This window comes from Letharia lupina, assembly GCF_014066315.1.
Source record: "Letharia lupina isolate WasteWater1 chromosome Unknown contig_23, whole genome shotgun sequence".
In the NCBI taxonomy this organism is placed as follows: Eukaryota; Fungi; Ascomycota; class Lecanoromycetes; order Lecanorales; family Parmeliaceae; genus Letharia; species Letharia lupina.
The window spans coordinates 1016136-1030294 of NW_023502992.1; the positions used below are offsets into that span (position 1 = coordinate 1016136).

The following is a 14159-nucleotide window of genomic DNA, read 5'->3' on the forward strand; positions in this document are numbered from 1 at the left end:
AATGGTGTCTTCTTGAAGCAGCCAGAAGGGAGTACCATCGAAGAAATAAACTCACGATGGCTATATATGTATGTTATACCACTTGCAAGCGAACAGCTACTTGGAGGAAGCCACCCTTGCAAGGTACCACCTAGAAGCTGTTGTATGTTACCGAGAAGATTCTCTGAGCTGGGGTTTAAATACCTGAGAAATCCCCTCGGCTATCGGAAGCGCTACTGTTAGCTTGTGGCGTCTATTTGGCTATTCATCACACGGAAAAAGCATTTGTGTTACCTAATGTTACATTTCAGGCGTTTTGCCTTCGTAACGTGTGAATAGGTGGTATTCACATATTTCTGTGTTCACCTTTGCGCGGCTATTCTCTTCATCTCTGGCATTCACAGCTCGTTGTTCGATGATCATTGGTCAACACGCCTTTGACATTCACAGATGGATGCTTCCTTGTTTCCACAAGTAGGTGAATCCCCTCAGGTCACCGCTAATGTGAATGATGATTGCGTCGTTGTGCTTGAATGTCTCTTGACCCGGATGAATTTTCTTTCCTAGGAGTCTCAACCTTCACTATACTAGACATTCATTTCCCAGATCCATTCTATCTTCCCTCCGAGGATTCTTTCAATCCTCGCAGTTTGTCACTTTCACAGATTGGAGGTTCACACAATTTTTCGGTCTTCAAATCTCACCAGCCACGTGGGCCTTTCAAAGATGATGCTTCCCTTCACCTGCCCCAATTGAAAGCCTTCTCATTTGCTTTTTTGGCCATTCATTGGCTCTCAAAGCCTACCACAAGGAGATTTCATAAAGATATCTTGTGCAAAGAAGTAACCTTCATCTCAGACAACAGACTTTGTCTCACTTTAGCTTCTGCTCTAGCAAATACTCGCTTACCGCTTCCCTCACATCCACAGCCTGCACCCCCACAGCTTCGTCCTCCACCAAATCCCAAAAATCCGCCGACCCCTCCTCGTCATTGGACTGCGCACTAATCGTCAACTCTCTGGTCGCAGCCTTCAGTTCCCCTTTCTCCAGCTTCTCCATTGCACCACTCTTGATCTGATTCACATCACCTTGTTCAACGCTCAATTCCTTCCCTGTCTCGGTTTCCAGAGCAGCGAGAATTTTGTTGTGTGTTGGGTTCAGCACGCCGGAGATTAAAATGCTGCGGTTTACTATGGCGGCTGGGTGAAGCAGCATGTTGACTACGGCGGTGGGGATGACCGGGAGGGACGTCCAGCAGGCGAGGTTGTTGCCGGCGCCGTAGATTGTGGCGCGACGGGCGGGAATGTCGAAGCCAGCGACGCCCAGTTCGAGCCCTAGGTTTCAAGTTAACTCGCCGAGTAGTCAAGAGACGACATGCTTATGAAAATCTAGACAAGTGTCAAAAAGCGTTGGACGTATACATATCGAAGAAAGACCCTCCATTCAGAGCAGTCCAGGCAATTTTGCCCGTCTTTGCTCTCTTTTCCAGATACCCTCGTATCTTGACCTTGTCACCCACGAATTCCATCGGGAAAGTCTGGTAGTGTGAACTCATAAATGTTGGCCACATAGTCGCTAGCAAAGGTCAGCTTCACCCCTGCTTCGATCGCCGCATCGATGAGCAACTTTTGAGCAGCGACCCTAGCCTGGCCGCCTGGGACGCAGCAGAGGAGAGCGTCTTGGTTGCGGAGGGTACTGATAAGGGAGCCCGAGGAGTCGAAGTCGGTGGTAATGACGTTGATGCTGTCATTTGGCGGCGAATAGCTGGAAGTCGGGCGGGTGAGAGCGGTGATTTGAAAGCGGTCGCATTCCTTCAAAAGGGCGGCAATGGTAGCGGAGCCCACATTCACATGCGGCTATGCTGTTCAATTATTACCGGCTGTTTAATGGTGAGAGTATAGCTCGGAGTCTTACCGCAACGGTGGCGACATTTTCGATATGCGTCTTTCTCAAACACTGATAGTAACGATGACTAGAAATTGATAGTCTAGGTCAGACGGAGAGAAATAGCATGTATGAGTTTTTGGGTTCGTGGATGTGATCTTGTTCACCAGAAGTGGAAATGCGTGGCAGCTATTGCCTAATCACGCCGCATTCGTGCTTTCGAGATACACTAATATATGTTGAAAAAAGCTTGCATGGTATGCGCATTGACAGTGTGATGGCATACTCCGCCCGAGGACAATGGCTTTCCTTTGCCATAATCGTACAACAGGTTATGGAAGGTAAGGCTAATAACCTTGATCTTTAATGAAAGGGTTTTGGTGAACATGAGAGGCTTTTGCTATAGAAAGAGAAGGCTAACAAAGCAAAGGATATGATCCATTTAGGTACATTTGTATTGTGACCCGACATGTCACTGTTAGTATGTAAGACTGTACAGATCATCTATTCATTAATCACATCAGAGAACCAGATTTAAATGTCCCGAAGCGGCATTAGATCCGTAAGTGCAAAGATATCTGAGAGACTGATTGTTGTTTCGCTGATGCTGTCGCAGCTGCTTGGATATTCTCTAGTCTATCTCTCCTCACTCAAGTGCAGAGCCGTGGCGCGGCTCTGCTCTTGGTGCACCGTATCAAAGGACGTGGGCGGAGAGGTAACGTAAAGTTGCGTTGAGATGTCTTTCTGCAAGAGAGCAATATCCGAGCGAGTATAAGCCGGGGTATCCCCTCGCGTGGTTGCCGAAAATGGCGATTTATCGCCAAAGTTTGATTGCGAAGCTGGCAAATAGAGATATTCGTTGATAGCGGGTGGCTTTTCATTCTACTTCATCTTTTTTCAAGTCAGAGCATTCTCTTGTCCAGTCCGATCACGCCTGTATCACTCATCTTTAACTCCAGGTCTACGCCGCACAGCCATGGGGTTTCTTGACGCCGGGGTACGATAACTGCCTGTTCAGGCCTGCTAGCCTCGGCGTTGGAACAGCCCAATCACTTATGCACATCTGACTATGCGCGCGATGGGTAATATTTATTTAATCCTGAGACAACTAAGCTATACTATCTTATAGCTTCTAGCGACTGATTTCGTCCACATTTAGAGTACCATTGCTCCCTCTACAAGTGATGGGCGTCCATTCGACCTCTTTGACTGCAACGCACGCCCGTTTGCCCACTCAACCTCGCCTACAGCCCGCAGTAAGCGGAACACCATATTTAGTCCGAGCTGTTCTGCATAAAAAAGCGCCGTCCATCCATAGGCATCCGTCCTACGGACTCTTGCTCCTTTCTCTAGCAGCAGCTGTACCATTGAATATCGCACTAAGTTTTTAACGGCAATGATCAACACCGTATCACCATCGAAGTTCTGAGATTCGACATTAGCTCCCTTCTCTAGTAGTAGTCGCGTTATTATTTCGTTTCTGTGGAAATATGAGGTAAGACACTTAGTTGTTAACTATGGAGTTACTATGGAGGAAAGAGCGACTAGATACAGACACGCTAAGGCGTGTCACGTGACCGTGTCATGTGACCGCCAAGACGCCAAGAGTCACGTGATTCGAATTTTAATACTTCCCTTCGCATGTATCCTCTTATAGGCGAACCTTAGTGAATACGAAGTTTAATGTTAACGGTGTTAAAATTGAGTAAATAAGGTGAAATAACTTAGTCGATTTTTATTGGGTTATTAAAGTAAGTTAGCTTCGAGTAATTAAGGTGAAATTTAAATCAAGTAATTAAGGTGAGTTAATACCGAATAGCTAGCGTGAAAGCACACCCTCTATATCCCCTACACCTTTATCCTCCCCCTATATAAATAAAATTAAAAAATATAAGATTTAAGATTCGCGACATTTAAAATAGAGTAGATAAAGTAAAAAGTCGAAATCTAAAAACGACTATATTAGACTAGGCCCCTATTAAAATTCGATCTAAATTTCACTTTTTATTAAAAAGCGGTTTTTTAAAATTTTTATTTTCAGGCCATTTAATATACATTAAAAATCGATTAATTTAAGATTAGAGAATATATATGAGAGTAGCTGAATAAAATAATTAGAAGAAATTCTTCTAGTTATATATCGCCGACTGTAAAGCCTCTATAGAGGTCGTTTTAAATATCTAATTCTTAGTAATAATAGCTATAATAGCGGTAATTTAAAGATATAATATTCGAAATATTAATAACGAATAGATATAGATCTTCTAAAAGAGCCTTGAAAGTTTAATAGCGATAGTGGTAATAGCGCTAAAGAAATAGCTGTTTCAATATAGAATAGCGAGTTCGCTAAGTGCTAAGTCTGATATAATAGCTTGGCGAGTAATTTAAATAGATTACTTATAATACGAAAACTAATAAAATAACTTCTCTAAAGTAGATAATCGTAATAAAATAGCTTTCCTAAATCTAGATATAGATATAATAAAATAGCTTCTCTATTAAATATTATTAAATTAAGATTATATTAAGATAGTAGTAAAATTAATAACTATCAAGGAGATAAGTAAATACAACTTTTACTTTAAAGGTATCTCGAAAAGTAACGAATTTATTTAAGCAAAAAGCCTTAATAAGCCTATTAGCTATCTATTTATTAATAGAAATATATCATATATCTATAATACTATTATTAACCTTTTCCCGTATAAAATAATAGATAATATTAATATACTTAATGCGAGTATAGAATTAAGTATTCTTTATGAGAGTAATTATACTTTAATTATTATCGAAAATAATAATAGCTTTAAAATTTATATTATCGAGGCGAAGAAGTTAATTAAGTAGATTCTTTAATTAGATTACTTCTTTAATAATCTATATTTAATTAATATACTCTATCTTATAAATAAATAATATTATAATAACTTAACGCTTAGATAACTAACTAATCGCGTTATTTTCTATATTAAAGAGATAGTTAAATATAAATCTTTAAGTCGTATTACTAGTCTAATTAGAATTAATATAATCGATAAATTCTTAAAGAAAGCTTTTATATATAAGTTTATAGTATACTATATCTCTTAAATATTAGAAGATTCGAATAATCGTATTTTAATACGCTAAAGTCGAGTTAATTAAGTAGTAACTTATTAATAATACTACGTAGATAATATTAAAATAAATATCGAGTATAATATATATAAGAGATCTCACCGCGAATTAATAATTTTCTTATAATTTCCTTAAAGCGATATAGCTCTCTTTAACGAAAGTTAGTTTATAATTAATTTTAAAAAGCGTTAATATTAAGGTAAAATTTTAATAATTTTAATAATTTAAGAATTAAGTAATATAAGCCTCTTATTTCAGACGAAAAATATCGCTATAATAATCTCTCTTAATAATTATATTTAAGTAATAGATATATAATTCTAAGTTCGATATATAAAACTTCGCGTTAAGACCCTTTTTAATTTGCTAAATTCTAATTTTACTTAAATTAATAATTAAGATATCATCGATATAGAGCGCTATAATAGTATTCTCTTTAGAGTTTATAAATATATTATTATTCGATTCGATAGAAAGAAGGCCTAGCTTCTTTATATACTTCGAGAAATATTAATATTAAACTTAAGAAAACTACTTTAAATTATAAAGTATTTTATTTAACTTATAGATCTTAATATTATCTTTATTAAAGCTATCGAATTAATATATATAAATCTCTTTCTTTATATTACTATATAGAAAGATAATTTTAATATTTATTTACTTTAAATCTTAATTTAAGACGATTATAAGTGCGAAGATCGCTTTATAACTTATAAACTTTATTATTAACGCGAAAGTATTATAATAATTATAATTCTTCTATTATTTAAATTCTTAAATAATCTAATATATCTTATAGCGGGTAATTTTCTTATCAAGATCTTATTTTAAGATATAGATCTATCTACCTCTTAGGATATAAGCTTTAAAAGGCGCCTGGATAAGATATTAAGTATTATTATCTATAAGAGATTTATACTTATTTTTTATAAAAAGTTCTTCATTTATTCGAGATAGCTAATTAGATATAATCTACTTATAAATAATAGATTTAAAAATATTTAACTTATTAGTATAATTCGTAAATAAAGCGAATATTATAAAGGTCTTCGATAGAGAGTTAGAGAATAGATCTTATAGATTTGAAATTATAAGATTTAGATAATTATATAGTATTTTTTAAATAGCGCTTAATTTATAATCTTCGCGAATAGCTTATATAACTTTAATAATAGTAAATAATAAATCTAAGTCTAAGGAAATTTCTTATATAGATGATATAAATTAAACTATCGATATAGATATAAATATAATATTTAATTAAGTAGCTTATATTAAAAGCGCTTAAATTAAGAGCTCTCGCGTAATAAATTAAATATATTATATTAAAGGCTCTTATATAGATTTTCGCGAAGACGCTAGCTTATTAGCTGGCTAGGGGAAATTTAATCTTAGTTTTATAGATATTAAAGGTCTTAAAGCCGTCGAAGATTTAATAGCTATTTTAGTTATAGATATAATATCTTTTAATACTTCTTTAGATTTAACATCTTTCGAAATATTAGTAATATACTATTTATTTAGTATCTTTCTTATAGCGGATATTAATATTATTAGATATTGCCGTTTATTCGAGAACTTATAAATCTTAATTTCTTCTTTTAAGTTTATAACTAGAGACTATTTTTTCATAAAGTAGACGCTATTAATACGAATAATTATCTTCTTAATAAGATTATATAGTCGAAAGATATACTCCCTCTTATATCTTAGCAATATACACTTTTCGCTTTAATTTATAAGCTTCTTCTAGAGTTATTTTATTATATAAGCGATAAAATCGATTATATATAAATAAGAAAGAATAGATTTTTATTAATAGAAGACCTCGAAAGAGATTACGATAGTCCTAACATTAGATAATTATATCGTTAGGTAATTAGCGATAGTAATAATTTTAGACTAAAAAGATTTATTAAGATTAAAGCTTAATAAAATGAAATATATCTTATATAGTAAGATTTACTTAAAACGCTTAGCCGCATCATTTATCTAAGAGTTATTAGAGATAATAAATTTCTATTTAATACTCGATAGAGCGAGATAGTTAAGAAAGACTTTAGATATATACTCGCCCCTATTATTAAGATAAATATAAGAGATCTTATAATTATATAACTTAAGATAGATCTTAAATTATAAAAATATAGCGAAGATCTTACTTTTATAATAAATATAGTAGACTTTAGAGTAGAAGATAAAATTATTTTTAAATATTATAAAGTATTTATAGTTATTAAAATTAATAAGAAATAAAGACTCTACGAGATCGCTATAAATAAATTTACTTAATTATATATCGAGCGTAATAGAACTAGTATAAAGAATAATCTTTTAGTACTCTATAATATAGTACTCGCAAGTATACTTATCCGCGATATTCTTAATAAAATTTATATTTACCGTTATAGCGAAAAGTTTATTTAGATTCTACTAATTTAAATAGTCTATATAAGTATATTAAAGTTAATAAATCGAGTTTAAAGAAATACTATATATCGTTAAAGTACTATTTAGATTATCTTAGAGGTTAAGAAAAAATAGATCTTAATTATAAGTATTTATAAGCTTTAGATTATCTTTAATTAGAGCGTAGTTAATCTTATAAAAACTAATTATAATATTAATATTTAATAGTTTATTAATAGAAAGAAGGTTAATATCTATATTAAATATATATAAAATATTAAGTAAAGTGATATTTATACGCTTATCTTAAATGAAGTAATTTAAGCTAATAATATCGCGGCTAAGAAGCTAAACTTAATTATTCTTAATATTATAAATAGAGTAAGAGTAGATCTTTTTATAAATAATAAATATTAAATAATTAATAAAGGAATAGCGAGAGTAGCTAGAGTTTATTATTATATAAGAGTATAAGTTGATAAAGTTAGTAGCTATTAAGTTATACTTTAGACTAGAATTAACGACTATTAAGTTAATAACTTTCTTATTATTAGTTATATTAAGAATATTAAAATCGTTAAGACTAGGATCTATATAATATATAGTTAAATCTAGTTCTTTTAGAAAGATATAGTTAATATTAAGATACTTATTCTCCTCTAAAGTAAAGATATTGAAGGGCGCCTCTTCAATACGCTTGCGCTTGGTATTAAGGCTCTCCCTTATATTATTAAAATTAATTATAATAATTTAAGTCTTCTTCTTCTTTTTCTTATTTAATATAAACTTTTTAGATTTTAGATAAGAGAACTTAGTTTAATATTTAATCGAAGAATATCTAAATTTATATTTAGCGATCTTATATGAGAGATAAGTTTTATAATTAGTTTCTAAATTATCGACTTTATAATATCTAACGAACTACTTATTTTTACTCTTATCGCTATTATTATAAATAGCGTATATAGCGATACCGTCATCTTTAAATAATAATAAGCGAATCTCTTTATTTATCGCGATATAGATAATCTTATTAAATTTAATAACCTTATTATTATATAGTTTATAAGTTTAAGTATAAATTATAATAAAGATATTAAAAGAGTTTTTAAGTTTTATAAGAAAGAGTTAAATTAGAAAAGGCTTTAATAGAGCGAGCGATTTATATAGATTAGCGATTTCGATAGTAATCTTATAAAAGTCCTTTTTATATTAATAAACGCCTCTTTTAAAAATAAGAGTAATATCGAGTAATTAATAAATTAGCTTTATATAGAGTTTAAAGTCTTTAAACTTATAATATTTAGCGATAGCGTTTAATATTATCTAAGGATTCTTATTATTATAATTAGTCTCGATAAACTAATAATTATTATATTTAAGATATTAAAAAATAGCTATATAAGTCTTAAGCTTAGTAATCTTAATAAAGAATAAAAGATTATTAAGTACTAATTAGCTCTTAATATCTTATCTCTATCTAGTATATTTTACGCTAGATTTTAGAATAGTAATCGATATTAGAGAGAAACTACTTTTATTAAATTAAGATTAATTAGAAGTATTAATCGTAAGACGCTATAACTAATTATTTAGATCTATTATCGCTAGAAGATAATTTAGATAATAATATATAGAATATTAATAAAGAGAGTGATAATGACGATAATAATAGTAATTTAGTTATTATTTCAGATGAGATAATAGAGTTAGAGCAAGATTCTGAGGGTAGCTTTAAAGTAGATAAAATAGACTTTTTAGTATAAAAGCCGAATAGCTTAATATCGCTTATAGAGCTAAGAGTATCTTCGCTAGCTTCGAATTCGAGATTAATAAAATTATTATTTAATAAAGTAGTAAAAGTAGAATAAATACTTTAATTATCGTTAAAGTTTTTAAAAATCTTATCAATATTAATTAACTATCGCCTTTAGGCTTCGAGTTCTTATATAAAAAATGGAAAGTACTTATATATAGAGCTGCGATAGATATAGGCAATTTAGTTAAAATAAAAGATACTTAATAATAAAAATAACTTATAAATATAGGCTGATTTCTAGTAGAATTATATAAAATATAGTTGTTATAAGCATATAGATCTTCTTCTTAAAGAGAGATTAATACTCTTCTTATACTACTTATTTAAGAACTTAGATTTAAAATATCTATATCGCTAGCTGCTATTATAAGACTTCGAAGATTATTTTAGCTTTATAATTACGATAATAGAATATAAGCAATTACGGAAAAAGAATTCGATAATAAGATTTTAATCTTCTTTTTTAAGAGACTTTTAAAAGTCTAGAAGCTAATATTAATAAGATATTCTTATTATTTTAATCTTAATAAATTTATAAGCGTATTAAGAGATAATAGTGCTAGCTTTAAAATACTCTAGATTGCGATTAGACTATTAATACTAGTATCTAACTACTTTTAATTAATAACTATTAATTTGATAATTAATATATAATTTAAAAGTCGATATTAATATAAAATAGCTTTACTTTTAATAAAGTTAAATATTCTAATTTAGCGAAAGCTAATAAAATTTAGAGAGCTTAAATAATATAACTTAATCGTACGGCGATATAATTATATATTTAATATATTTAGCGAGTTCGATATTTTAGCTAGAGGTAATATACTTTAGCTCGCTTAGAGTAAAGGCGAAAGCGGCTCTCAGCCTCTTATATTATTAATAAATTATACTCACTTAAGTCTATAATTATTTTAAAAGAGGGAAATATCTCTATTAAGAAGATTAAAAGAATATCTTTATAGCTATTATTATCTCTATATAATAAGCTTTAGATATTAAAAGATAGATATTAAAAGCTTAAGGGTAATTATAGTTATAAAGACAAATAGTATTTATAATATAGTAGTTATCGGGTAGAGCCTGGGCTTATAACCTATAGAAATATAAGGTAAGACACTTAGTTGTTTAACTATGGAGTTACTATGGAGGAAAGAGCGACTAGATACGTGACACGCTAAGGCGTGTCACGTGACCATGTCACGTGACCGCCAAGACGCCAAGAGTCACGTGATCCGAATTTCAACAGTTTCCCGATCTGGCCGCACAAGTCAATGCTGTATTACCATGAAAGCGCTTAGATTCGATATCAGCTCCGTAGTCTAGCAGCATTCGTATAATCTGCTCGCGACCGGATATTGCCGCTCGATGTAGCGCCGTCGCGCCATCTCCATCCTTTGCATGGACGTCGGCCCCTTCGAACAGCAGCAACCGTACTGCATCTTCCTTTCCATGTTGGGCTGCTAATTGCAAGGCTGAACTTGTCCCATGAGAATGGTCTTGCGCATGGATGTCGACTCCTTTCTCAAGCAAGTTCCTTATCGTAGGCACGTCTCCAGCCATGGCGGCGTCAAGGAATTGCTTGTTTCTCCCTCGCAATTTGTTGAATAAGTAAGAAACCCGTAGCCATGGCTTCACTTCTCCTTTTCGTGGTGGTGGTGGTGATGATGGGGCTGGTGGGAGATTTTCTTCTCGTCGTGAGTATACTGCTTCTGCCGGTTGCCCCGGAGAGCATTGATCCTTGGGCACAGACCCTTTGACTGTACTTCCTTTCGTTGTGCGTGGCTCCATGTCTTAGATGACATTTCCCTATCGGGAATGCTATCACCATCGCCTTTGCCTGACAGATCGTCCGACTCGTAGAGAGAGATAGCGCTGTCGTTATCATTGAGGAAGCGTCTTCTTCAAGTTTACCCGCCGCTACGGCCTCTTGAAACCAGGCGACAATGAATTGCCGCTTCTGAATACTGACTCCTGGAAATATACCAACGTCTTCTAGTTCCCTACGCAGAGCTTCCCGTGTCTCACGGTCGTTCTCAGCAGTGGTATCGAATGTTTGGGTCGAAATGACAGAGCCTTCGCGTTTCCCAGCACGGACTTCGGCGATTAGTAGATTCAATTTCTTTTCAAGTTTGGCATGTGAGGATCTGCAAAACGTCAAGAACGGATGAGATAGGCAGTAGTGGAGCGGGTTCTACGCACGCATTATTGAAAGCATCAAGCATCGACACATTCGAAATCAACCTCAGTCGTATGCCATTCGTATCTTGCATCCCAACACCCATTTTATCGAACGTTCTTCGAGAATTCGTTCCCAGGCTCTCGTATTTGACTAGAAGTCCATCCAGGTCCTTCAGCACGTCTTCACAGCCTTGCCGGCATGTTACCAGCTTGATTTCCTGCTCCGTCGCCAGATGTTGTTAAGAGAACAGCTCTTCTGTCTCCTTTATGAAATTATGCAAAGCGCTGACTTCGCTGGAAAGCTCTGTGTAATTTCCGGGCGAGTCTTTGCACTTTTTGTAGACTTTCCAGCAGAGCTGACCCACGGCGACGAAATCGCCGACTACATAGCCGAAACTCATTTCAGGTATGTATATAAGAGGCCTGTACAAAAGCAATGATTTTCAACCTTACAAGGCCTCGCGATCGATACAATAGCTCGTTGGGAACAGAATCCACAGATTGCATACGTCTTAGTTGTTGCGGTAGCTTTGTTGCTCGACGCAGGTGCCTATCATGCAGGTGCCTATCATGCGGTGATAGAGTCAATCAAGCATCTTTGAATCTACTCCATCTCATTCAACAAGCCGAGAGTGTTTTGTTTGAGTTTCACGGAACAAAGAATTTGACACTACCGATAGATAGAGCTTGACCATTCAGCCAAGATTTTCACGGGACGGCATGTATGCATAGCACTGACGAGCAACTACTGTACCTTTGTCACTCACTCACTTCGCAATGACAGAATCATGCGCACCCATGATCGAATAGGGCAATGTAGGAGATGTCTTCGCTCTTCGTTTGCTCTCCGTGCACGTTCAGCTGACTAGACATTCTCGTCCTCCAAACACCAACACCGGCAAGCCTGCCGCTCCTTCTCTTACCCCAACGAGGGCGACGTTCTTGATATGCATCTTGCTCAATGACCAATAATGCAGAGTGACGGTGCTCTATCTCAGAAAGGAAGAGATGGCAAATAGGAGACGAAAGAATGAGCAAATTAGGGATATTAGACAATGCGTGGTTGCTGTTGCCTAACAGTGCTGCAATCTTGCATCTACAATGATGCATGTTGAAGTAGGCTGGTGGCATGGACGGTATCAGGTCGAGTCAACAGGAATTGGATACTGTAGATGTATAATTCAAATTGTCCTTTCGCCTAACAAGAACCGCGGCCCTTAGACCAACAACTTGACACAATGTCCCCAGTTTTGTGTTCAAACGTGCCGGAAAGCTCCTCGTAGCTTTCTCTCTTCTCGCCAATGTTGTCCACGTCTTCCCTACGATCTTCCATAATCATCCTCGTCCTGACTGGCAACGGCATTTCAACAGGCTTTCCGTCCTCGTCCTCGTCTTCCACTTCTTCCTCCGGCATCCCGTCCTCAGCCAGCAATAAAGCAAGACGCTCCCACTCTTTCTTCACTTCTTTCTGTCTTCTCCACTCCTGTCCCCTCAACCTTCAATCTCCACGCTGGCCGACCCAGAATCCAGAGCAGGTTCGCTCAGAAGGTCACTCCTAGTATAGCCGGGTGCACCATACCCAAGAATGGCCCACGCCCAATGCCGAAGTAATCGGCCATGTCTTCGACTTTGCGCTCTCTTGTATCATTGAAGATCATGTACGCCAGAGGCGTGCAGCCTTGTGTGCCCATTAGAGACCAAGGCGATGAGTATGTGTCCTCGAGCTCTTTCTGATTGGTGTCTGCTTGCACTTGGTACGCACTCAAGAGCGGATAAAATGGCCAGGGGTGGCAGAAGAAGACGGGCTTGCGGCGTTCGTACCAGAGGGAGTCACGGTGGAAGGCATTGAGGTATAGCGTTTGATCGCGAGGATGCGCGAGGGTGGTATTGCAATGTGTCGCTATGGCATTTGGAAGGATGCTTCGCCAATTAGTTCAATCGTTGTCCACTAGTCTGCTCGTTGTTGTGACCTTGAGAGTGGTCGCATAAGAAACTTCAGCTGCCGGCCGGTTGTTCTCCGCATGGGTCCATGGCACGCCGGAAAAGAAGTTCAGCGCTAATGATAGCCCCGAGAACTTCATGGTTTAGTCGTAGACGGGAGAAAGTCTGTGGAGACAATCGTGATGCTCTCCTTTGTAGAAGGTAGCGTATTCTGAAGGCGTTGCATCCTAGACTCCTAGTCTGGGACCAATGTACGAGCTCCGAAGAGCGGGCTTCGGAGACAAAGGTTCTTGGGGTAGAGCTATCAGGTCATGCCGATAGGCACTACAATGCGTATAACAATATCGCTTAGACGGAGGCAGTTGTGAGTGAAAGTTGAGGTCGTGGAAGCGCCCAAGCGGAGAGGTGTTTTTATGCATCAATTATGCAGACTTCATGCATGCTTTATGCATGCTGGTCGATTAGAGAAACCAGCCAAACTTAAGATGCCAATTTTCACACGAACCCAAATGTAAATTTGACGCGCTCATCTATGTAAGCTCATGTTGGAAACTCAATAGGGTGACCAGATGCCAGAACCGCGTTATCTTCATCTTAAGATACAGCGATATGAATAACGACGCGAGGGCCTGCATAAAGTACATTCGATCTGCTGTAAGACGCGTCGATTGATGATGGGCGTACAAAATCAGGTTTCAAGAAGCTTCCAAGATAAAGCACGTGAAGCCAGAATCCTGTTTAGCAAGGTCATACGGTACGATGTGGGCACACATGGATTGCTCAGCAGGCAACTCATGCATTACGGAATCAGTCCTGTAGTCATTAA

The 14159-nt window shown here is 35.6% G+C and overlaps 2 protein-coding genes across 2 annotated transcripts; both read right to left on the reverse strand.

The window, feature by feature from the left end:
• Positions 1-852: 852 nt before the first annotated feature.
• HO133_006189 (uncharacterized protein) lies at positions 853-2334 on the reverse strand (the record flags this gene model as incomplete). Its single annotated transcript, XM_037297089.1, has 4 exons — positions 853-1313; positions 1499-1835; positions 2150-2263; positions 2314-2334. 4 exons carry the CDS (start codon positions 2332-2334, stop codon positions 853-855), a joined length of 933 nt encoding a protein of 310 aa, XP_037147663.1.
• An 8119-nt stretch (positions 2335-10453) lies between these two features.
• HO133_006190 (uncharacterized protein) lies at positions 10454-11496 on the reverse strand (the record flags this gene model as incomplete). The annotated part of the gene is made up of 3 exons (XM_037297090.1): positions 10454-11004; positions 11069-11358; positions 11414-11496. The coding sequence occupies 3 exons, from the start codon at positions 11494-11496 to the stop codon at positions 10454-10456; spliced, it is 924 nt and encodes a 307-aa protein (XP_037147664.1).
• Positions 11497-14159: the final 2663 nt, after the last annotated feature.